Raw genomic sequence first — 26,086 nt, forward strand, 5'->3', positions numbered from 1 at the left:
ACCAGACCCAAGGGCTGGAGTTGTCTGCATATTCATAATATACTGAATTTACATGATAGATCTCATTGTTTGGTTTCTTCTCATGTTAAACCACGACACGCATGTCTTGGGAAACTGCAGCACGCTGAGGTAATAATAGTCTAAGGTTAATCAAAAAAATGTAGGCCCAAGGTTTCTCTCCTTTCCACTTCTTTGAAAGGCGTATAATAGGACCTGGTTGTTGATCCTTCATCAGTTTGGTCAGAATTACCTCACATTAGTATCAGCCTGGTCGTGCCCAGAATACCAAATGTTTACAAAGCTGAGGAAACCAAGTCACTGGTTTGAGACAAGGGTGTCTTCTGCAGGCCTGTGTCAGGACAGTTTCAGAGAAGAGCAGCCCTTGGTTTTCCAGTAAGTGCCATCATATTTGACCTCACAGGCTCGTCGTTTCGGCTCAGTGATGTAAATATAGAGGTTAATGCAAGGTCATCTCAGTATGACTGTTTGTGATGTGGTGCGGTGGCGTAACAAGTCTGACTCATTTCCTTGTTCCCCTGCCCCCCCCCCCTTGATCGGCTGTGGTGTCAGAACTGTTTATATATGCGCAAATTTGCATGGTTGTGCAAAGCTGTGCACAGACACACACGTGCATCTGCACGCATGTGCACACAAACACACAAAACTTTCAACTGGTCAATTGGAATGCTAGGTCAGTCAAAACTTAATTATGAAAATTGCTTAACAAACTTGGTAATAAACTTCCATTATTCCAAATGACTGTGCAATGAAAAGCATAATAACAAGCTGCTTAGTTATTAAATGGTATCTCTGAACTTTGTTTCTCAAATCTTCGAAGCTTGTGGCTGATTAAACAATCGAATATTTTCTTCATTAAATTCTTATTATTGGTTCAAATATAAATATAAACTGTTTTTAGGACCTGTCAAGGTGACTGCAGGTATATTGTTATTAATGCAGTGTGTTTAACAGGTGCAGCGTTTGATCTGAATATTGACATGTCAACTGAAAGTGTGTTACAAACAGTACAATTTGTGTCTGTTTAAAAAAATTAAAACTCTCCTAATTTAACTACTCTCCAAACCCACCATTGGAGACCAAAGTATAGGAGCGATATTAATGCGCTGTATTTTGTGTATTTCCGTTTCCAAGGGCCACTGTAAATTATCGCTCTTTTACTATTCACAGTTCCGTATTCCGCCCAATCAGTATTCCCAAACCATTACTACGTTGGCTCTGCACGGTAACTCTTCTGATTGTGTAGGCAGCTCCCATAGAACCGCAGTTGTGTAGGTGCGCACGATTTTCTCCAGGGGCGCTTGGATTTTTATATCACTCCCTATTCTCAAATCGAGATACGCCGGTTTTACAGCGTAGAGTCAGCAATGGGAGTTGGGAAGGCGCTTGGTGCTTGCTTGCTGGCTAGCGAGGCTTAAAGAGACAACAGCAAGACAGAGCGAGGGAGAAGGAGATGAAATCACGAGAATAACTGTAAATACCGGCAAAATGGGAATTCGCGCACTTTAGAAGAACACCCCGGACAGGTAACGGCTTTCATGTAATGATCAGCGTTACACGTGTATGCATTTATTGAGACGAAATCAACCGAGACAGCTAAATTAAACGGATTTCGGTTGTGAGGATTAAGGAGTTGCCCAGTAGCTAGCTAGCTAGCTTAATGTTGTGGTTGTGTGTTGAAAACAAACGCAGCTTTTAATTTTAAAATGAGTTGTTTCCCCAAAGCGCATTTTTCGACAGCCTTTTATTAGTGAAAGTTCTTTCGCCAAAAAGCACGATCATCGTTAATTAAATGTTAAAATTTCCTCAATTAATATTTGATTATGTTGAATGTCCAGTTTAAACTTGTTTCAATCGGCAGTGTAGGCTGTGTGTTAGGCCACAAGCATTTTGTCAATAACCGCTAACATTAGCTAGCATGTAAAGAAGAGGAATGCACGGTCGATAGCTTAGCTGACCGGCTTACTGGCTGACTGTAGTAGTTTAGCTAATGTGGGTGTTTATGATATTTCCAAACATTTCCTCGATATTTCCCCGGATTGTATCCGGAATCGACGTTTTTTTTAAAACCGGTCCCGCTAATGAGGTAGCTATCTTACTAGGCCCAACCATTTGAGATTAGCTAAAATACACAGCTAACTAGCTAGACTCTAACTAAAAATAATGGCTGACCATAATAACGTTTACTAGCTGGCGGCTACCGACGGTATTGTGGTTGGCTAGCAAGTTAGTAACTAACCAGTTGGATACCGGCTACTAACGTCGACATATAGCCAACTAGCTAGCTAACATTTATTGGCGGATGTAGCTAGCTAAAGGATATCTGCAAAAGTTAGCAACTGCAACGTTAGTCTTGTTGGCTGGTGAGCAGGCCACCTCGATAATCAGCCAGTCTCCGTAAACTGAAATCGTCCTAACGATAACTAACTAGTCTAGAGTCTAGCCATCTTGCTAAGTTGGATAACACGTTAGTTTTTCTTATTCAAACTAACGATAGCTAACGTCAGGACTAGTTAATTAGCTCCAGTTAGTTGGCTAGTTAACACTTGGATAATCGAAATGGGTTTGTTTGTTCCTTTTGTTTTGTTTAGTGGACCAGTTGATCAACTATCTAACATTTCTCAGCTGCTGCAGGTTAACTTACCTAGACTATATTGGAATATATAGCCAAGGGCAACAATCGTAGATCGCTAGTAATCCAACTAACCAATGTTAGTTAGCTTTATAAATTGGCTAGCCTGTACAGCTACACGACGGTGTAAATGTTAGCAGGTCATGTTAGCGTGGGATTGGGGAACGTGAACAGCGAGCCAGCTATTTAGCAAGCTTATTTGTAGATAGCTAACCGTTGTTAATGTACTACTAGCTAGCTAGGCCGTGCATTTTTCTTGTTATCCAACGTAGACATTAAATTAATAAATTAATTAATACGGTGGCTTCGTTGTGTATGATGTATGGTAATACGTAGCTACGTTAGTTTAACGGCTAACATTAGACTAGAGCTAAGTTTGTTTTTCAAGCCCGTTGCTAGTTTTATTTTCAGAGCCTATTTTCTGCATTTGAGTCTCCAATTCCTGTTGTATTTTTGGTGTGCATAACATTTGAAATCAGCCCACCGATAAATTGTCCCAGCCTGTCAAAATAATCCAGTTGCTCTTGTAAAATATGTTTAGGTCTGGAAAGGCCCGACTCAGTCGGTATGTGATACAGTTAATTGGTAAAGAAGTAGTGTACTATTGCGTACACTCGCAGGATGTCACGGACCAGTTTCTAGGAATGCTGCGCATGAAAAGTTGTGTCTTCACCTTGTTCCATTAAATACACCACTCCCTGATATTTGACAGTTTTGATTCAACATTGCAACAAGTTAGTGCGTCTTTAAAAATAAAAAAAAGTGCTTGTCGAGGTTCCCAGAGCTTGTGGGCCACTCTTCGCCTCGGGACAGTTCTTTCTGTGTTATCTGATACTGAAATGTCCTGACTGTTTTGCATAGTGGTGGTTTACGATTTTGAATTGCTCATGTTGGTTGTTAATGCGTGGAATTTCCAATCCCTTGAGGCCACTGATGACTTTACGTTCAATAAGCATGTTGATAATGTCGGTTAATAATGTACTGTCAGTGACCTCAAATACATGTCAGAAGTGTACGACTACAAGTGGTGGAGGAATTCAATAGACTGGAGGCTCTCATCTTCTGCCAGAGGGCATTGTGGGATTTTGGAGCAGGGCTTCAAAATGGCCATGGAGAAGAAGGCTGGAGCATCCAGCCTGGGCAATTGGTTGTATTAGGAGTGGTTTCCATGGGCATATTTAAGGAAGAAGCGTTCGTGTTTCTTTTCGGAAGTAGAAGAGTGTTTTTGTTGTTGTTTTTTTTAAATTTTTTTTATTTTAAGCGTAATTATCACTCCGACAGTGAGGTGACCCAGTCGAGTTGTTTGTTGTGCTCAAGGGGAAAAACTGACGTGACAAACTGACGAAAGAGAAAATTGAGGCATTTTGTCGCTGTAAAAAGCAGTGTAGTTGGGGTATAAAAGCTTAACGGCTGAATAAAATAACTGTCAACACCTCCCCCCCCCTTCCACCACCTGTTCTTGTCCAAGTTCTTTGCCTTTTCTAAAGCCGCGTTTCCACCGCAGGAACTATACCCCGGAACTAGGAACCTTTTGAGGAACTCAGCGCGTTTCCACCGCAGGAACTAGGGTCTAAATTTAGTTCTGGGGGCTTTGTTTTACCCCCCAAAACGTTCCTGCTCGGGGGGTAGTACTTTCCGAAAGTACAGGAACCTTTTGGGTGGAGCTTGCAGCGCTGAACATTTCTGATTGGTCGAGTACTCGCAGCACTTGTGTTGTATTTATTTTCCGCCATTACCCGCCATGTTTGAAAATATGCCGGCGCAACCCGATTTATTTTCATAATAACTTCAAATCAAACTTGTATGTTATGCAGCGCAGTAGCCTAGTTTTGGTTATAGCCTGCCAACGTCTTGGAATTATGTCTGTTCTTTTCTTGCTTTAGTATTCGTTTTATAAAATGCTAAGCATTCGTGCTGGGACAGCATATTACGTACTAAAACATTCAAACGGATTAATTCGGTTGCTGAATATTTTCTTCCGGATTTTCTTTGTTAGCCCATTGTAATTGAATCAAAACGTTTGATACAGTTATGTGAGGTATGCGGTAGTTCTGCGTAATTCACATTGGTGATACAGTAAAAGCAAACTGGAAATCACCTTCCGCACTTTTTGTCATGGTAAAATAACAGGTTAATTCTAGTAATAGTACCTTTAGCTTTTTCAGACTGCCGTAATTTTACTCTGCCATTCTTCAATTTCACAAAAAGACCAGGAAGACTATGGACTAATTTATGGTGCATGGTTCGCATCTGGAGGGCACACTTCGCTGCTCGGCTAGCAGTAACTCCGAAGGAAAACAAACGGTGGCTGTACCACTACTAATTTAAAATTTCACGCAAGTCCGAGTTTTCGTTCTATTCTTGTCATTTTGCGATTAGCCTATATAGAATTGACGATGAGAAAGTAATCAAACAGCAAATTGTTTACAACGTGTGCATGTTTTCTGCTGTTGTTGCCAGTTATATTGGAAATGTGAATGCATTCTGTCGCTTCGGATGTCAAGACATGAAAGCGAATGTTCCCATGAAAACATAATGAATGTGTTTGAGAGGATATATAAAACAGTTAGGCTACAATCTGACTATTGGTCTGTTATATCCTATTTGTTGCATATTTCAACTACCAACGACAGTTTTGCTTGACAACGGTAAAATATGCCCAAACGGCTGCAGAAGAATATTTCAATTCCATGTGATTAAATCGATAAAAATCAATAAATACAAAAGTAACCATATATAGTCATTGTTGGCAACCCGTTGTATATAAGTGGAATAAACCCCTCCGGGCTGTCCCGGTTATTAGAAAATAATGTAGGCTACTTCGGTGGTAGTATGGTGTTACAGAAGAAATCATATGACAGATGGACCGAGGACAACGTCGCTTTTCCATACGTCAGTGGGCTAATTTGCCTAACCTTCGCGGGACTTTAGACCCCGGTGGAAACGCAGACAGCCATTGGCTGAAGGAACCTTTTAGTTCCTGGTAAAGCAGTTCCTGGGACTGAAAGTTCCGGGTAATTTTGGTGGAAACGCGGCTTAAAATTCCATTTCTCTCATTAAGGTGCTCTGTTGCATTGTGTGCTCATCAGAAGCGCTGTAGTTGATGCCAGTCCAGGTGGCATTGCCCACAGACTCCTGAATATTTGCTGTCTCAGGGAATTTCCACAGCGGTTACCAGCACCATATTATAGATTTTTTTTTTTAAATGAGTAACAGTCAGAGATGGAGATTTTCAGTACTGTCCTTGCGCAGCAGTCTGGCTTGTCATTTGGAGTCCCCCATAAGCCCTTTCATATGTGTGCAGTCATAATTATCAGACGTGCTCTTATAATTTACCGGGATTGTAATGGCATGCATGTTTGTCAGGGCTGTGTTCAGCGGTGTTTAATTTGTAACTTGCATGCGCTAAGATGTGTAACTAATTCAGTTGGCGGGCTCATTTATGATTGACTCCGTATACGGTTGCGCCTGCCCATCTGACTGTATAGTCTACAGTCCAGAATAGTTACCTGGGAACAGTTACCGTGGCAGTGTTGAGTTGCTATTTTGCATTGGAGAGAATGTATAGGTGGGTTGTGCAATAGCCTTACCAAAAAAAGAAAGTTTGGTTTTTAGCCTAGTGTTGTCATTTAATGTACATATGTCTACTCCCAACTAACAACACAACATTCTCACAATATTTCTGCCTCGTAGTGGCAATCTTGTAACATTGACGAGACATTCCAGGAACACGGCGAGGACATTTTGTGTTAGCTGGGCTCGTCTCAATTTGGAGGGCATTTTGATTGATGCTTACGGGGGAACACAAGCACAGGTTTGTCAGCTGGGTGAGTGATAGGTCTGTAAAAAGCGGTAACCCCTCTAGGGGTGCATCGGCTCCTGCCTGTTCCTCCTCCTCCCGAAACCGTAATAGATTCACCCCCCACCCCCCCCCCCCCACCCCTCGGGGTTCCTGTTCCGTACAAATCTCTAAGAATATCCTCCCTGCTCTCCTGAGGGGTGATGTCATCTTCAGTCAAATGAAACGGTCGCACTCAGAACCTCGAAGACGGAATCGAGGGGGAGCGGAGGGGGGGAGGGGGGGGGGAAGGGCTAAAGGCCACGTTTAAGGAAACTTATTTAATTTGTTTACTTTTTAACTCCTCAGAGCGTCTTCCAGCTACTCTGTTAGAGCTGACTTTGCCATAATGGCTGACATCTGTCGTTTTCAGTCTCTGTGCTGACTACCCTCCCCTTCTAATTATCTTGTGTTCAAATGCACGTGAAGCAAATTAACGTGTGCGCACTGTTGGATTTGGATTTTGTCTGTTTAAAGAAAAAAACAACTCTACCACACAGAAGGCCTAACAAACATTTGGGAGAGACCTGAGTTACTCTTTTTTTTTTTTTTTTTCCTCCTCCTCCGGGTGGTAGGACATTTGCTTGCCCTCCTGTGCAGCCCCGCTGTATTTGGGAACAGGAAGCGGTGTAACCCTAAGCCACAGGGAGGGGGGAGGGGGGAGGGGGGAGGGGATGCGTTTTGGCCGCTATCGATCAGCTTAAGTGCATTTCCTGAGGAAAGCGTGGCCGCCTGCCGATACTGCGTACGCGATAGCCGCTACCTGCTCTCCGCTCTCTCCCGCCCGCGATGGCCGCTCTCTCCCGCCCGCGATGGCCGCTCTCTCCCGCGCGCGATGGCCGCTCTCTCTCCCGCGCTCGCTCGGGCCGCTCTCTCCCCCGTGCGTGATGGCCCCTCTCTCCCGCGCGCGGCTGCTGCTCTCTCAGCAGGATCGCCAGGCCCCGGCGGTGGGAGAGGGGAGATGTGAGTGGCAATGCCGAGCCTTGATAGCCCTGATTCACGCTCTGGCTGAGAATGTGCTGTCAGACGCATGGCCACTCACTGGCCTAACGCTCTCTCTGGCCTAACGCTCTCACTGGCCTAACACTCTCACTGGCCTAACGCTCTCACTGGCCTAACACTCTCACTGGCCTAACGCTCTCACTGGCCTAACGCTCTCTCTGGCCTAACGCTGTCTCTGGCCTAACACACTCACTGGCCTAACGCTCTCACTGGCCTAACGCTCTCACTGGCCTAACACTCTCACTGGCCTAACACACTCACTGGCCTAACGCTCTCACTGGCCTAACGCTCTCTCTGGCCTAACACACTCACTGGCCTAACGCTCTCACTGGCCTAACGCTCTCACTGGCCTAACGCTCTCACTGGCCTAACACTCTCACTGGCCTAACACACTCACTGGCCTAACACACTCACTGGCCTAACGCTCTCTCTGGCCTAACACACTCACTGGCCTAACGCTCTCACTGGCCTAACACACTCTCTGGCCTAACGCTCTCACTGGCCTAACACACTCTCTGGCCTAACACACTCACTGGCCTAACACACTCCCTGGCCTAACACACTCACTGACCTAACACACTCACTGACCTAACACACTCACTGGCCTAACACACTCCCTGGCCTAACACACTCACTGACCTAACACACTCACTGACCTAACACACTCACTGACCTAACACACTCACTGACCTAACACACTCACTGGCCTAACACACTCCCTGACCTAACACACTCACTGACCTAACACACTCACTGACCTAACACACTCACTGACCTAACACACTCACTGGCCTAACACACTCACTGACCTAACGCACTCACTGGCCTAACACTCTCACTGGCCTAACACACTCACAGGCCTAACGCTCTCACTGGCCTAACACACTCACAGGCCTAACACACTCACAGGCCTAACACACTCACAGGCCTAACACACTCACTGGCCTAACACTCTCACTGGCTCTTCATCTTAGGCTCAGATCAACATTTTTTAAAGTTGCTTTGAAAGAATGAATTTGAATTCTGTTCTCTGCGTTATAGTGTAGCTGCGTTGCTGTTATAAATCTCTCCATATGAGGGTGTTTGCTGAGCGGTGGTTAATGAAGGTGATAAGAATAAGGATGAATTGGGTTCTTGTTCAGTGTGGAGTGGATGTGGCTGTGCTGGTGGTGAATGGCTGGGGGAGCTGTGTGAGAAAGCCAGCGTGGGTGAGCGACCTCTTAAAAAACAAACATCCTGTGTGTGTGTGTGTGTGTGTGTGTGCGTGTGCGTGTGCGTGTGCATGTGTCTGTGTGTGTGCGCGCGTGTGTGCATGTTTGTATGCCTGTGTGTGTGTGTGTGTGTGTGTGCGCGTGCATGTTTGTGTGTCTGCGTGCGTTTGTGTATCTGTGACTGTGTGTCCATCTATGCATGTGCGTGTGTGCGCATCTGTGTGTGTGTTTGTATGCCTGTGTGTGCATGTTTGTATGCCTGTGTGTGTGTGTGTGTGTGCGCGCATCTGTGTGTGCATGTTTGTATGCCTGTGTGTGTGTGTGTGTGTGTGTCTGTATGTGGAAGTTCACTCTATTTCTGTTTCTCGGTCTCCCCCTCCCCCTGCGCTCTGTAGCGGTGTAGATATTGATCCGGTTCCTTTGTGAAGGTTCACGCCTGGAGTCTGAGGCTTGGCGGGAAGCGGGAGCGCCGCTCGTAGCCGCGGTCGCGGCGGGTCGCGGGTCGCGGTCCCCTTTCCTTCCTGCTGCAGGGTTCTCCGCAGGCGACGCGTCCCCCCCCCCCCCCCCCCCTCGTCCACCATTCGGCCTCGCGCCCCGGCCCGCCGCGGCCAAGCCCCCGCCGCGGCCCGTGATGGAACGCACTACACTACACCCCCCCACCCCCACCCCGACCCCCCCGCGCCTGCCCCGGGCCGGTCTATTTTTAGAGGGGGTGCTGAGGATCCCCCTGATAACGCTTCCTGGAAAGAGGCCGAGGGTGCGCCTCGTCATTCCGTCTGCCCCCCCCCCACCCCTCGTCGTGTGGGGTGTGATTCCCTCGCTGCCCCCCCCCCCAACCCTAACCCCCCCCAATCCCCGTATCGATTATGTCCATAACTTCTCTCCATTAGCTCGTCTGAAAGCAGCGGATCCTGTTGCAGCTTTATCCACGGCGGCTGTTTGGCTTGGTGTGCTGGTGTTGGGGTGCGGTTCGGTCATCTTGCTCAGTGTAAGAGTTCAGCTGGGTACCCCGTGTCGCTGTTTGGCTTGGTCTGCTGGTGTTGGGGTACTGTTCGGGCATCTTGCTCAGTGTAAGACTTCAGCTGGGTACCCCGTGTCGCTGTTTGGCTTGGTGTGCTGGTGTTGGGGCACGGTTCGGGCAAAAGTTCAGCTGGGAGCCACTTGTCGTCGGTCGCTTATCAGATTTCACACCTCCGACACGCTCACAAAAAATATCTGTAGCGGTTAGGCGGTGTTTTTGTGTCTGTGTTAATGTCATTTCTTGTGTACGAGTCAGCTGTGGTTTGTTTTAAGTGTTTTCGTCTTGATAGAATCGCGTTGGGTCCAAAAAAGGCAAATCGGACTGCAGCCAATGAGATGTAAGGACACCGAACAACAGCCAACTAAGTAGAGGCCTGTTTCACTACCTTAAAGACCCTGTGCAATCAAAATTGCCATATTTTTAGTTGTTAAATATAAATAGGGGGTGTCTAGGGTTACCCTAAAAGGGCTGGTGTGGGTGCAGATTTTGTTCTTGCCCAGCTCTAAGACACCTGATTCTGCTTTGCATGGTCTTGGATGAAGACCATGATTAGTTAATTAGGTGAATCGGGTGTCTTGGTGCTGGTTTAAAGTAAAAAAAAACCTCCACACACACCGGCCATTTTTGGATAAGACCAGAGAAAACCTGTCTAGCCCATTTTGTTCAGTTGAGAATAAGAAAAATAAAGAAAAACCCTGTTAGCAGATTTTAGGCTGTCCACTACAGGAGGGTTTGCTCTTGGTCAGTTTGGGACCACAATTCCTGTGGACGTAGTGCCATAAATTTAGGATTATATGTACAGTAAATATGTACAGCCCATATGATTGGGAGAATATGTACAGTGAATATGTACAGCCCATAAGATGAGGTTAATATGTACAGTGAATATGTACAGCCTGTAAGATCGGGAGAATATGTACAGCCTGTAAGATTGGGAGAATATGTACAGTCTGTAAGATCGGGAGAATATGTACAGCCTGTAAGATCGGGAGAATATGTACAGCCTGTAAGATCGGGAGAATATGTACAGCCTGTAAGATTGGGAGAATATGTACAGCCTGTAAGATTGGGAGAATATGTACAGCCTGTAAGATTAGGTTAATATGTACAGTGAATATGTACAGCCTGTAAGATTAGGTTAATATGTACAGTGAATATGTACAGCCTGTAAGATTGTGAGAGTATGTACAGCCGGTAAGATTGGGAGAACATGTACAGCCTGTAAGATTAGGTTAATATGTACAGTGAATATGTACAGCCTGTAAGATTGGGAGTGGCTGTAGGGAAGAGGCCGCTGTGCTGGGTGAGCCTGAGAGACAGTGCGGTGTGAAGCCCTGGAGAGGCTCAGTCACAGGAAGAGCGGGGATCATTATCTTACCCCAAACCGGCGGCCCGTTACCCTGCCCCATCCCGTTACCCTGCCCCATCCCGTTACCCAGCCCCATCCCATTTCCATTTCTAATCACTTCTGGTCACGGCGGATGTTCCGCTTTATTAAAGACATGAGCTCCGTTCCGTTTTAGGAATTCAGCCGGCTCGCTTATCTGGAGCGACTCAGCACGGATTACTCTTTTACGTGCAGTCCATTTGTACGGCTGGACATTTTTTTTTTTACGAATGGCAATTCAGGCTAAGTGCCTTTCTCAGTGTCGCAATGGCAGTGCCCCACCCGGGAATCAAACCTGCAGCCTCTCTTTTACGTGCGCAGTTCCCCCAGCCGCTATACTGCATGTGGAGCAGAGGTGGGCAAGCAGGACCGTGGCATTGTGGGGGATTTGTGCGCTTATTCCATCTGCCCAGTCGTTAGCGTGGCCAGCCAACATTTTTATCAGAATTTACTGGTAAGATCAGGAAATTGTGGAGGATTGTAATATGAAACATTTTACCGTGTACTAATTTACAAGTGGGCAGCATCGACGATTTACACGGTTTACAGTTTGTCGTCCATTTTCTGCGAAGGCCCGCCGATCAACTTTGCATGCAAGCGTATGTCAGATGGCGTCAGCGGCAGTTGGAAGCGGTGAGAAATTAAGGGAATCGGAGTTCAGAGACCGATCGGGTGCTTTCAGGTTCCAACTCCCAGTAAATGCAGACGTGAAACATTCCTGTGGATTTAGCGCACGTTCAAAGCAAGCTTCGTAATAAACTTTATTTGTCTATTGCCTGTCGTGCAGCCGTGCAAAGGGCTTGAGAGGGCTCCAAACGGCACCGTAAAACACTGAGTGACATAAGGACACGCACGCTGGTGAAACAAGGATACAAATGGCCATAAAATACAGCAATAAGACGGTAAATATAAAATGTGCAGAAAATATGAATGAGATGCGAACGGGGTAAAATATGAATGCTCAAAAGATAATATTATGGGGAAAACTAAAATAGCAGAATATTAAAAACTGCAGTAAATTAGCAAATAAAAGAAAGCGCTGAATATCAAATAAAAAGAAGTAGGCTATACTAATCGAAAGCTAGAGTAGATTTTTTTTAATGGCCAGAAAAAAAAGCCTGCCCCTCTCTCTCCATATATATATACATATATATTTATTTGTTTGTGTGTTTCTTTTGCAGCGACTGAGGGAAGTCATTAGGTGGGGTAACCCCTAAATGCAGTTGCTGACGTGTGTGAATTCTGACTCTCGTACACGGTTATCTCATTGAGACTCGGTTGTCGTGAACGAGCTGCATCCTCTGCAGTAGAATACTAGCTGTAAAGTCCTCGGGTTTGCGAGCCTTTGGAAAACGGGGTTTCCTTTCGGGTCCGCTCTCCTGCCCTAATCTAATTATAGCCGTCCCGTTTGAGCGCTGCTTGGAACGCGATCACGTCCGGCGCTGTGTGGAAATGGTTTAAATTACTGGAGAGTTAACTTGGAACGGCCTAAATTTAAATGCGTGAGCCCCTTCCCCTTGCCCCCTTGTTTACAAAGTAAATAATCAGAATACACCCTGGTAGAAGTCCGGACGTTGCGCCACGGTTATATTTATGTATTTCATAGCCAATAATGGATAACGTTTGTTATAATAAGCAGGTTGGTAAAGATTAGTTAGTGCTGGAGTTAAAGTATTCAAATGTGGTTTCCTGTCCGGCTGTTTTAAATGTGAAAGATTGATGTCTTGCCTTTAAAATGAAGTCAATTAATCCACAGCCTGTCAATGCGTTTGTTGATATTTAAATGTAAATTTACAGTGCTTTTGTAACCAGGCCACAGACAAACTGGTCAGCAAATCAGGTCAGAAAATGTTGTTGAGTGACGGGGCTCGCGTCCAATAGCAGAACAGTTTCGAGTTCCGCGCCCAGGAGAGCGAGGGACAGCCGCGCTGCGTTGATGTTTGGGGCGTGACCCTAGCTGCCGATCTCGCTGCACAACTGCCTATTTGGAAGTGCAAATCAGTCCTAAAGCCTGTTATTTGTTTGTAAGAAAAGCATAGTACTTTTTCCAAGTTGTGTGACATTTTAAATCTTTGGAAAGGGTGGAGGAGGCCATTTTGAAGCTTGGTTGGCAGAAGTGGGTGTAGTATTTCAGCCCTCATTGTTTTTGTACAGATAACTTTTTTATTTATTTATTTTTTTTACTTATTGTGGGCATCTTGCCTGATTTTAGATATAAGGCCCATTTATTATTAGCGTTTGTTATTGAAAGCATTTTTTTGGTGCGGGGGTGGAGTGTGCTTTTTTGGGAACAGCCTACAAATATTTTGAAATGGGTAAAACTTTGGTTTTCAGTAGTTCTGTCCCACTGTGTGTATTTAAAAAAAAAAAAAAAAAAAAAAGTACCACTGTGTTCAGCCTTTTTGGGCTGGGGAAATGGCTTGCTAACTGTTACTAGAAACAGTCTATGAGTGCATCTCGCAAGCTATGAAGAGCCCTGTAGTCATAATCTAATAAAAAAAAAAAAAAAAAACATTTTAAAAACTAATATCAGTCTTCTGTTGATCAAAATTGGCAAGTTGGCCATTTGTGTGACTTGTGGTAGATGTAGCAGTTAGAGAACATTGGTATTAGTAATGTTAGATTGAGAACATTGGTGATGTTAAATTGATGCTCAACTGCTCAGAATTTAAATATACATCTTTGCTAGCTAGCCATTTGCCAAGTTCTCACAAACCTTTTTTTCTTTTGGCCCACATCATCATTCAGCAAAATGTTCTGTTCCTACCGAAGGTTGAATAGACTGAAAATTAGGTTTGTAAGTGACACATTGAAGTTGGTGCGATTAGCAGGAAAATTAGCCTATGTGGGAGTTCTTTTATAATTTTTTTTCTCCATTACACTCATCGTTGTTTTTCATGAAGCACCCCAGCGCAAAAACAAGCTTTGCATTTACACAAATCCTATAAAATCCAAGGACATTTTTGATAATCCACGAAACGGAAGTGTTTTATGGAATGGTAGGCTTGTATGGAAGCAACATTGGCCTTCCGTGAATATTACGCCAATGTTTAGCGCCTCCTACTGGATCGGTTGTGATATGGTCACACTGGACTGATATAAATGAGCGGTGAATGCGCTATATCTTTGGTGTGAGCAGTCAGTATGTGGCCAGGTTATCGGCTCATGGTGTTAGTGAAACCACTTAAACTCGGTTCTCATCTCGACACGATGCCCTACCGTGCTGTAAAGGTCGGGGAACTCTGGGGGGGGATTGATGTCAGAACTGTGCGTTCTGAACGCTGTTATTGTTTTGACGTTCACAGATATGACGTTTACCTCACTGTTTCTCTATGTGTGTCTCTTTCAGCCATCCATTAAAAACAGAGAGGTCCTGGAGTCCTGGAATTACCCAGAGGTCATCGCTGCTCGTCGCTGTACGCCACCACCGCCGCCGCTGCTGCTACTACTGCTGCTACCGCCATCCGTCGACTCCGCCCTGCTGACGGGACTCGAGGAATGTCTGCCGCGCTACCACAGGCTGGCCAGGAGGAGGCGATGTGGCGCACGGGCGGGAGCAGCCAGGCGGCGCTGTGGGCCCACTAGCCGAGACCCGCGTGCGTGGCACGTGGCGCGTGGCGTGTGCGTGTTTCCGTGTGTGTGTGCGTGCGTGAGCGAGCGTGTGCGTGTGCGTGCGTGACCGCGCGCTACCTGCTCTGTCTGAGGCAAAGGCATGCTACTCTGACAGAGGGATCCGCTGAAGAAGAGAGGAGCGAGAAGAGAGGAGAAGATCACCCCATCGAGGAGCGCCCGCGGGAAGAAAGACAGACGGAAGGAAGAAGAGAAGGAAAGGATAACCTTCACCTCCACTGCTGCCGCCTTTCGGTTTTTTAAACTTTTTTGTTTTTTTAATGCACTGTTGCGTGCGCGCCTATAGGGGGAGCCCCCTCCTCTGTGTGTAGCGCTCCCTCCCTCCCTCTGCGGCGCCCTCTGCTGGTAGTTTCGGTGGCTGTGATTTGCATGGCAGCGGAGTAACCGTGGAGAGGCCGGGCTACCACAAGCTTATGGATTTTGAGAAGAGAGGGAAGGGAGAGGCCGAGGAGGGAAAGAGGATGTCCAAGGCGGCCGGGAGCCGGACTGGACACGGGGGCCGGGGCACGGGGACCAACTCCGGGGTGCTCATGGTCGGCCCGAACTTCCGCGTGGGGAAGAAGATCGGCTGCGGGAACTTCGGCGAGCTGCGGCTCGGCAAGAACCTCTACACCAACGAATATGTGGCCATCAAACTGGTAAGAGCGCCTGCGGTTGGTTAGCAAAGAAATGCGTATGAGAACGAATGGGTAAGAGCTAGCAGGCTAGCTGGAGAGAAATGAGTGCAAGAATGACTGATTTAGAGCAACTGGGTTAGCTGGAGAGATGTGACAGTTTGACCGGTTAAGAGCGAGCCGGCTAGCTGTTGATCTGAGTCAGATTTGACTGGATAAGAGCGCCCGGGCTAGCTACAGATGTGTGTGAGAATGAGTGATAAGAGCTAGCTGGCTAGCTGGAGAGTTGTGTGAGAATGACTGGTAAGAGCTAGCAGGCTAGCTGGAGTGATGTTTGAGAGTGACTGGTAAGAGCTAGCAGGCTAGCTGGAGTGATGTGTGAGAATGACTGGTAAAAGCTAGCAGGCTAGTTGGAGAAATGTGTGTGAGAATGACTGATAAGAGCTAGCAGGCTAGCTGGAGAGATGTGTGTGAGAATGACTGAAAAGAGCTAGCAGGCTAGCTGGAGTGATGTGTGAGAATGAGTGATAAGAGCTAGCTGGCTAGCTGGAGTGGTGTGTGAGAATGAGTGATAAGAGCTAGCAGGCTAGCTGGAGTGATGTTTGAGAATGACTGGTAAGAGCTAGTAGGCTAGCCGGAGAGATGTGTGTGAGAATGACTGGTAAGAGCTAGCAGGCTAGCTGGAGAAATGTGTGTGAGAATGACTGGTAAGAGCTAGCAGGCTGGCTGGAGAAATGTGTGTGAGAATGACTGGTAAGAGCTAGCAGGCTAGCTGGAGAGATGTGTGAGAATGACTGGTAAGAGCTAGCAGGCTAGCTGGAGAAATGTGTGTGAGAATGACTAGTTAAGAGCGATCAGGCTAGCTGGAGAGATGTCTGATAGAATGACTGGTAAGAGTGCCTGGGCTAGCTGGAGCGATGTGTGTCAGAATGACTGGTAAGAGCTAGCAGGCTAGCTACAGATGTGTGTGAGAATGAGTGATAAGAGCTAGCTGGCTAGCTGGAGAGTTGTGTGAGAATGACTGGTAAGAGCTAGCAGGCTAGCTGGAGTGATGTTTGAGAGTGACTGGTAAGAGCTAGCAGGCTAGCTGGAGTGATGTGTGAGAATGGCTGGTAAAAGCTAGCAGGCTAGTTGGAGAAATGTGTGTGAGAATGACTGATAAGAGCTAGCAGGCTAGCTGGAGAGATGTGTGTGAGAATGACTGAAAAGAGCTAGCAGGCTAGCTGGAGTGATGTGTGAGAATGAGTGATAAGAGCTAGCTGGCTAGCTGGAGTGGTGTGTGAGAATGAGTGATAAGAGCTAGCAGGCTAGCTGGAGTGATGTTTGAGAATGACTGGTAAGAGCTAGTAGGCTAGCCGGAGAGATGTGTGTGAGAATGACTGGTAAGAGCTAGCAGGCTAGCTGGAGAAATGTGTGTGAGAATGACTGGTAAGAGCTAGCAGGCTGGCTGGAGAAATGTGTGTGAGAATGACTGGTAAGAGCTAGCAGGCTAGCTGGAGAGATGTGTGAGAATGACTGGTAAGAGCTAGCAGGCTAGCTGGAGAAATGTGTGTGAGAATGACTAGTTAAGAGCGATCAGGCTAGCTGGAGAGATGTCTGATAGAATGACTGGTAAGAGTGCCTGGGCTAGCTGGAGCGATGTGTGTCAGAATGACTGGTAAGAGCTAGCAGGCTAGCTGGAGCGATGTGTGTGAGAATGACTGGTAAGAGCTAGCAGGCTAGCTGGAGAGATGTGTGAAAATGACTGGTAAGAGCTAACAGGCTAGCTGGAGAAATGTGCGTGCGAATGACTGGTTAAGAGCGACTGGGCCTGCGGGAGAGATGTGTGTGAGAATGTGTGCTTGTAGCCAGGCCTGCAAATCTTGGTTAGCCTGGTGCATTACATACTTATCCAGTGCAACCTGCGTAGATTATGTATTTTTAATAGGGATCAGAGGCTAGCGCACTGGTGTGGCTCATTCATTATTTAAGCATATAATGTCCCATCATGCATCAGGACCTCTATAAAAATGACAGACAAGACTGGGCAATGTTGCTGCAAGAGGACAATGATGTCCTTGTGATCGTTGGGGCTGTTCCTTGGTGTGGCGGCTTCACTAAGCAAGCCCGGGTCAGCCCGCTGATGTTTGGCGGGTAACGGCGCCTATGGTGATGTCACTGCGCCACACCAGGGCTGATGTGGGTGAAAGGGCTCCAGGATCCTGGTGTCGCCCTGCCGTTAATTTAAAATGCGAGACACGACAGACGAGGCGCCGAACGATTTTCCACCTGGGGCAGGAGCAGGAAGTCCAGCCGAGAAACGGCGATGGCGCGGAGCCCTTTTAAACTGCCGTTTTTTGGGCCCCGTGCTTATTCGCATGCCCCCTTCGTACTCTGGCCACCCCCCCCCCCCCTTACTCCCGCAGCCGTGCCCTCAATTTTCTCTTGTCGTGTTTCCATGGGAACGTGAAGGAGAACCTTTCCGACATCCGGAACCTTCCCTTCCGCCCGTGCTCCGCTCGGGGTGACGCGAGAGCTCTGTCCTTTCAGAGCTCTGTTTGTGTAGGCGGGAAAAGAAGGGAAAAAAGAAAAAAAGCCCTCCTTCTCGTCACCGGAGTCTTTAAGCGGGGAGCTCAACGGCGGGATTTTATTTACTTGTTTATTTATTTATTGGTTTGTTTTTTTTAACGGTTGTGTTTTTCCGCCTTCCTGCCTGGAACGAGGCGAGCTGCGTGGGCGTCCCTCTGACTGCCGCTGGTCACCACGGCGACCTTGGACATGGCCGCCCCGGCTGGATGTGCTGACCGCTGTTCTCCCACCGGCCTGAAATATGCCTCCCTTCAGCCACTCTTCAGTCTTCAGGCTCGGTTAAAGACTGAATCGCAGTGCGCTTAATTAACATTCATTCACCGGGGGGGGGGATTGTTTCTGGGGTGGGGGAGGGCAGGGGTGAGAAACAGCGGCTGGCTTGGGCCTGTGCTCGTGAACTGTGATGCATAAAACAAACAAGCGAGACTTGAGGGAACTGAAAATAATTGCACAACACTTGCAGTGTGCGTGCATGAGCGTGTGTGTGTGCACGTGTGTGCTCGTTTTTGTGTGCAAGCATGTGCAAGCTCTGCATTCCAGGACTCTGGGCTCAGGGCTGTTTGATTCAGTGTGAAACAGAAAACAGAACTTGCCACGGAGCGGAGTCTGGTTTTTACAGGGTTGGTTGGTGTGGGCGGGGCTGGGGGGGGCAGGGTCGGGGGGGTTGACGCAGCTGAGCAGCATCCTGAGGAAGCTCTTCTTGGTGACCGCATTGCGACGTACAGGTGTATACGTGAGCAGCCGCCTGTACACAGGAGGTAATTAACTGAATCGACGCGTTTCACAAACTTCCTCTGCATCACATTTGTAGTTCATTCTCCCTCCCCTCCCCCTTCTGTTTTTCTGAAATGACATTTGCACTCTTTATTTAGCAGATGTGGAGTGACACAGTCCTTTTTTTTAAAGCTGCACATTTACTGAAGCATTCGGGTCGAGCAGCAACGTCTGGTCAGGGACTCAAACCCGCAACCTCTGCGTCCCTGGCCGTTCCGCTGCTTTGTCGCCTTTATCGCACACGTGCTGGACTCCTGGAATACCCCTGAGAGCTCAGTTAGCCATGAGTGATTCCCCCCCTGACTGTTTAACATGAATCCCTGGAACTGCGCCCATATCAGTGTTCGGAATTTCCCACACAGAAGAAATGATGGTGGGGGGGGATTTGTGCTGATCTGTGTTGTGCCAAATTAATGTGGCGGGTTGCCTGCACAGACCAGCATAATTCCCCCCACCTCTTCCCCCAAACGCAGTGGGGTGGGGGGGGGGAGCTCTACCATAGCAGTGAATTCCCAACGAACCTGCAGTGCTTGGCCCTCTGAAACAGTACTCTGAATTAAAAATAAATAAAAAATTTAATATTAAAATAGCGCTTCCCGGCATTTGGCGAGGGCTGCCTTTGTGTTTTTGACATGACCCGCGTGCATTAAGCCTGCCCTGATTCACTCAGCAGAGTGTTTACCCAGCGAGGCTCTGGCCTGGATCTCCTCTCGCTCAGCCTGCTGCTGTCTCGCTCTTCCCTGAATTGATCTACTTTAAGGGGGTTAAGGGAGAGCAGTTCCCCCCCAAAGAGCAGTGCCCCAGAGGAAGAGTTAGCACGTACCAGTGATGTCATTCTCAGCAATTTACCGGCATGTAGCGGTAGTAAATATTAGCAGTATTGCTGGGTATTATTTTTTTATTAATTTATTTATTTTCTTATGAATACCCTTAAAGCATCTGCAGTATATTACCAAAATGTATTTTCTAATTTAAATAGTTGTGAAGAAGGATGAATATGCGGGGCTCTGTTCATACTTTGCAAATTAACAAGCATTCGAATGCTAATCCTAGTAGACTAATTGGTTTATATACTCATCTCATGGTCAAATACTTGGAAAAACGAAATGTTCAGTCGCATCCCCAATGAGATTAAAAACAAAATAGTTAATCTTAATTTTGTGTGTTTATAGCTGCACTTACGTTTAGTCTTATGGCTTCTGCTGCTGTACTCTCATTCTAGTTAAGATTCAGGTTAAATTGGTGCTAATGGAAATCGCCAGTGATTAGAATTCAAGCGCAGGCCTGTTTCCACGGCGACTTTGTTTCCGGTGTGTAAATCTGCTCGTGTGAGAAGCGTTGTGGGATTCGGGCGAGCGAGTGAGCGAGCTACCGGCGTAAATATTTAAACGGGTGACCTTTTCGCCTGACCACGTGAGAATACACACCGCCGCTGCGTGGTCTTCTTGAGCCGACCCGCATCCCTGGAGCGCTGTGTTCCTCCTGCCTCCCCCCAGCCCCCCCCAGTACAGCCAGCCTGCACCGCGCCTCTCTGAAATGGCTCTGAGTCTCCCTGTGTGAATGAGGCTGGCTAATACTCATTTTAAATTCTCACATGGTTGGGAAAACCTCAAGTTTACTGGGCTGATGATGGTTATGAAAGGTGTGCAGATTTTGTAATGTTACCTGTGGTAGCCTGCTTTGTGACTGAGCGTATTATATGTTGCACTGTCTTACGGCTTGTGGGGAATTTTAGAAAGAAAAGGAGGGTGAGAATAAGCAGCGAAGATAAGAATCTGCACAGCCACTAGCTAAATGAAATGTGTTTATTTTTTATTTGAGAGGTGTGAGAGGCCTGTGGCGGCCATTTTAACCCTTTGAAGAGTCAGTTTTTTTTGGAATGTTTATTTCAGAATTCTAAGTCAGTGTTCTAGAACTTTCTGTAGTGATCACCGGTAGAGTGATTGTGGCAACAGTGTTAGAATGTTGAGTTCTGAACATTCTTATCATATATTTTTGATCGTACCCCTTAATGCGTTAAACCTGTGTGTAGGCTTTGGCTAGGCAAGACTGAAACTGAGGCCGGGGGGACAGGCAGGGGTGGGGGGGAGGGGGGGACAGGAACCCCGGCTGAGCGGTGTGTGATGGATTTCACCCCAGTTACAGACACACGTTTAACTGTGTGAGAAGTGACTCCTGAAATGTAAGAATTGCCGTAGGAACACAGATCCCCCACTGTCCTCCTAATGTTGACCTGGGCTCTCTTCCAAGTTATTAATGCCCTCTGGAATTTTATTTTTTAAATGTATTTCTTTTTATTTTTTTTTGCTTTTTGAATCAAGTTTTCTGTGTGAATTGCAAACAAGCAGTACTATGTAAGAGTTGAGCAAAAAAGAAAAAGGTAAAATGTTGCTTAAAATAAAGAAATTTTTTTTCTCATGATCAAGTTAAATCTTTCCACCTAAAACCTTTGTAGTGGTAGATTTTGTAGTGGCACGTTTGTAAAGAAGCCACAGCAGAGTGTCTCGTGTGTGAGTGAACTGAGAAGGCCTTTGTTCGTGGCAGTGATTGATAGGCCTATGTTTTCATGCATCATATTCAACGCTGGTTTTCCTGGCCTGAAAATAAATGAAAATTCAGAGTTTATTACCCCCTCCAGCTCAGAGGCTGGGCCACGGTGAGGCGCGGTGAGGGGTGGGGGTGGGGATGGGGGGTTTAGAGGGCAGCTGTATTGCCTAGGGATGAAACGTTTCATTGGCTGGGGTATTCCCCGCTGTATTGCTCAGTGGCGCCCCCTCTGGTCGTCAGTTGGGGGGTGCTGGAGCCTATCCCTTTTCGCATTGGGCGAGAGGCAGGACTACACCCTGGACAGGCCGCCAATCGCAGGGCCACACACAGAATAAACATCTTTTCAGAAATGTATTTATTTATTCATTTTTTTACTGGCAGCAGTGACGCAGTTTGTTTGCAGAAGGCAGTGGTGGTGTGCGCTGACGTTGTTTCTCTCGTGCACTGGAGAGTGAGACTGGAGTGAGAGGCTGGAGTGAGAGGCTGGAGTGAGAGACTGGAGTGAGAGACTGGAGTGAGAGACTGGAGTGAGAGACTGGAGTGTGAGGTTGGAGTACAGTGCAGTGCACTTTTGACTTATTTGGCCACGGCACCATAACGACCGTGCTCTGCACACGTGACACAATAAGATTTAAGGATCACATTCCACGCCGGGTACAGGGCGGTGCGGCAGTTGGAGTTTGTTTCTTGGCCCGCACTTGGCCGGGTCCCAACAGCAGGCGTGGTTTCGGGGGCGGGCTGAGGGCGGTCCCACATGCCACATACGCCCAAATCATTGGTTGGATTGATGTACCCCAAGGCCTGATCCGATTGGCCAAGGCTTTTCCTGTAGGGGAGAGGCGGGGTTAAGTTTGCAGGCTTGCCCCGCCCCCTTCCTGCCGTAGCCCCTCCTCTGTGTGCTGCGACTGCATCGGCTGCATCGGCTGCACGTGGGACGCAGACGGCTGCTGCTGCTCACACGTTTCTGAGGGCGCGGCCGCAAGTTTGCGCGTTCCTGATTGGACGCAAGCGGCTGCTAACGTGGGACGGTCTTACCGCTGGGGTTGCCCTTCCCAGTAAAAGTGTAAATTCTTTTAAAGGAAAATTGGGGATAAAATAGAAATACTTCAAAGAAAAAAAATTGGAGTTGCAAATTAAAAGTAAACAGAGTGAATAAATAGAGCCGTTTGGGGTTCCTGAACTGCCGCACACCCAGTGCCTTTGCATCAGTTTTGCTGCTGCCTGTTTGTGTTTGCCCTGCAGAATCTTTTTCACACACGGTTGACCTTAAAACAAAGCTTGAAACAAACTCTCAACTAAACAGTAGCTGCTGTTGCTGTTGATGTTGTTGCTGTTCTCATTCAGTCAGTCAGTGGCCTGGCCTCCCTCTTCTGTGTACAGTTTAGGAATTACGTCTGAGTTCCTGTTCAGAGTAATATCAGCCACGGGACACCTCGGGTAATTCAATCAGCGCGGAATCCTGTGAGTAACGTCCGCGGGGCGTGAACGCGGAAGGGCCTCAGCGGGGTCAGCGGCGGAAACGGCGGCGGCGGCGGCTTTGATTAGTGAACGCCATCCGTCACCGTCCCGTACGCGTGTGGGGGGGGGGGGGGGGGGGGGGGGGGGGGGGGGGGGGGGGGGGGGGGGGGGTGTGTGTCCCGTGACAGCTGCTATCGAGCGTGGCTCGGGGTTCGCTGTCACCTTTAAACGCGGGCGGGTGTATTTATACATGTTTTATTAGGGGCGGCGTTTAAAGCTGCCCGGGGAAGTGGTGCATTCTGGGAAGGGGGCCTGGTGCTTGTCATCGACAGCGTCTGTACGCTGTACCCGAGCTCTGCTCCTCCGCTCTGCGTGCTTGCCTACACCGTGCACGATCGTTCTTGAACGCGTGTGCGCATTATAGCGGATTTATTTTTATTTTCTTTATTGTGTGTTTTTTTTCTGTGCTCGAGCTTTGAAAAGCCGCTTCCTGGCGTTGTGATTCCATTCTTCTGAAATCCTGGTTCCGTGCAGCGGTGTTGTCAGCGCGGCGTCCCATCTGTCTGGGTATTTTTATCCCCGGTGTTCTGCTATATCTGGCCCTGGCCTCAATTTACCGCTGCCTCACCAGAGCTTTGTTGAGAGAGAGGGGGGGGTGCTGATCTAATCCGGGAATGCTGGGAAATGTAGTTTCCCACTCCCCCAACCTCGCCTACCGTGAACCTCGGGGCCACACCAGGTTGTAACTACGCGTTGCACAAGTCTCCTTCGGTTAGAATGTGCGACTTGTCGCCCTCGTGGTGTGATGGCACGTTTCCCCTGTACGGGAAAGCAACATGCTGGAAATGTACTGAAGTGCATTAAGGTGTTGTGGCATTTCACAAATATATTCACACACGTTTTTCAGTGTATTGCAGGCTGTTCTGTTTCCTCAGGGGTAAATGAGGTTAGTAACGGTGAGAGCCGGGGCTCTGTGCTAGAGGCTGTGCGAGGGGCTCTGTGGTAGGGGCTGGGTGAGGGGCTCTGTGCGAGGGGGCTGTGTGCTGGGGGCTCTGTGCTAGGGGCTGTGTGAGGGACTCTCTGTGAGGGGCTCTGTGCGAGGGGCTCTGTGCTAGGGCTGTGCTAGGGGCTGTGTGAGGGCTCTGTGTTAGGGGCTGTGTGAGGGCTCTGTGCTAGGGCTGTGCTAGGGGCTGTGTGAGGGCTCTGTGTTAGGGGCTGTATGTTAAGGGCTCTGTGCTAGGGGCTGTGTTAGGGGCTGTATGTTAAGGGCTCTGTGCTAGGGGCTGTGTATGAGGGGGCTGTGCTGGGCTCTCTGTGCTAGGCTTTCTGTGCGAGGGGCTCTGTGAGGGCTCTGTGCTAAGGACTGTGTTAGGGGCTCTATGTTAGGGACTCTATGTTAGGGGCTCTGTGCTAGGGGCTGTGTTAGGGGCTCTGTGTTAGGGGCTGTATGTTAGGGACTCTGTGCTAGGGGCTCTATGTTAGGGACTCTATGTTAGGGGCTCTGTGCTAGGGGCTGTGTTAGGGGCTCTGTGTTAGGGATTCTGTGCTAGGCTCTTTGCGCTCTGTTCTTGGGGCTCTGGGATCCCTGTGTGACCTCCAAGCTCCAGCTCTTTGCAGCTGTTCTCTGACCACATGCAGGGGGGGCCTTAGATAACCCCAAACCCCCCCTCCCCCCCAGCATGTGTATCTGCTACCGCTGTCAGGCTGGGCCAGAACAAGCCTGCGTTACTGTCATTGTGTGTGAGAGAGAGAGAGAGAAAGCTCTGCAGAAGAACAGTTCATGTCCCTGTGGGGGGGCGAGGTTGTGAAAGGCTCTTTGTTGTTCTGCCGTACCCGCACACACTGATCTAGTCTTCAGTTCAGCTGGGCACTTTCACACACTAGCACCCGTTAGAGAAAAACCTGCAACTGTACTGAAATTGTGCTGCCGTGAACATTCTGTAAATGTGCTGTTGTTGTGCTGTAAATGTGCTGTAGTTGTGCTGTAAATGTGCTGTAGTTGTGCTGTAGTGAACGTGCTGTATTTGCCCTGTAGTTGTGCTGTAGTTGTGCTGTAAATGTGCTGTAGTTGTGCTGTAGTGAACGTGCTGTAAATGTGCTGTATTTGCCCTGTAGTTGCGCTGTAAATGCGCTGTAGTTGTGCTGTAGTTGTGCGTGCTCAGGGCGCGTCCCACAGCTCAAAGTGTGCATAACAACACACACACACACACACAATCTCACACACACACACACAGTGGAAGTTTGTTTATTCCTGTTGAATCCGCTTTATCTTTCTGTTGCGTGTCAGGCTGGTGATCGGTGTTTGTTTATCTGCACATTGCGGCGTGTGAGCCTCAGTGCTTTCCATGCAGCGCCTGTGTGGCTTCAGATGGGATTCGTGCTGCCTGCAGATAGCGCTGAGCAAAAATGCATATAAAACCGCTTAACTGAACATACCGGTTCCTTCCTCCTCTTGTCTACCCTGTGTGTGTGTGTGTGTGTGTGTCTGTGTGTATAATTATCTCAGCCCAGCAGTCTCACCTGTTTGTGCTTCTCTTCCTCCCTCCATTTCCGTTCTTTCGTTCTTCCTGCTGTCCGTCTCTCTGGCAGTGCCTCCTGCCCTTCAGCTGAACCCGGGGCGGGTCAGTCAAGGTCGCGGTGACCTTGCTGCGACTCGATTAGAAAGTGCCCTTGCGGCACAGATAAACGCCCCCCCCCCCCCCCCCCTCCGCCCCCCCGACCCCCCCGTGGTGCTCACCGAATCCACACAAGGCTTCTGGATCAGGAAGAACGATGTGCTGTTTTTAAAATTTTGTTATTGAAAGTTGACTTGGGAGTTCCCCGTGTCTGTTAACGTAAAGCTAGGGAAGGCTGTTCTGTCATTCACCTCCTGTCTTCCTGATTATTTTTCTCCAGAACGATAAAGATACGGGGGGTGGGGGTGGGTGGAGGGGGTGAGACTGGTGAGCGGGGCTTAAAACTCGTTTTGCCTGCTACGCCCACGGAGCAGGTCTTATCTCAGCCCCAGGATTTCGGTCGAGCAGGCTTTGGGACGGGTGGGGCCCTGACGGAGGGAGAGCTTTCGCTCCGCGACGGACAGTTACCGCCAACAAAGCCGTGCAGATCACTGACGTGCACTTCCTCAAACAGACTTGTTTTTTTTTTTTTTTTTGTTTCTTTCGTCACCTCTGAAGGACTGGAACCGGTCTGGGCCTGTCCTACTTATCAGGGGAAGGGGGGGGAAAGAGACAGGAGGACAGGGGAACGAGGGAGGCGTCGTCCTTCCTGCGCTCCCGCCTCTCCTCTTCCCGCCAGGCTTGGTCGTGTCCAGGCTGTGATTCGCCGAAGATTCGGGGGAAGGGGGGCGGGTGGGGGGGTCGAGATAAAAGGAGATTTCTGTGATGCTG

At 48.2% G+C, this 26,086-nt stretch overlaps 1 protein-coding gene across 2 annotated transcripts in view; it reads left to right on the forward strand.

Annotated features, from left to right (window-relative positions):
• Window positions 1-1,366: 1,366 nt before the first annotated feature.
• Window positions 1,367-26,086, forward strand: part of csnk1g2b (casein kinase 1, gamma 2b) — a 48,997-nt gene continuing 24,277 nt past the window's right edge. Inside the window, exons 1-2 of one of the 2 annotated variants that reach the window (XM_035413777.1) lie at window positions 1,367-1,544; window positions 14,459-15,377. In XM_035413777.1, coding sequence (XP_035269668.1) covers window positions 15,153-15,377 — 225 coding nt within the window. In that variant the 5' untranslated portion in view covers window positions 1,367-1,544; window positions 14,459-15,152. The remainder of the gene's footprint in view (window positions 1,545-14,458; window positions 15,378-26,086) is intronic. The other variant, XM_035413778.1, reaches the window with a different exon arrangement.

This window comes from Anguilla anguilla, chromosome 4 (assembly GCF_013347855.1).
Source record: "Anguilla anguilla isolate fAngAng1 chromosome 4, fAngAng1.pri, whole genome shotgun sequence".
NCBI lineage: Eukaryota > Metazoa > Chordata > Actinopteri > Anguilliformes > Anguillidae > Anguilla > Anguilla anguilla.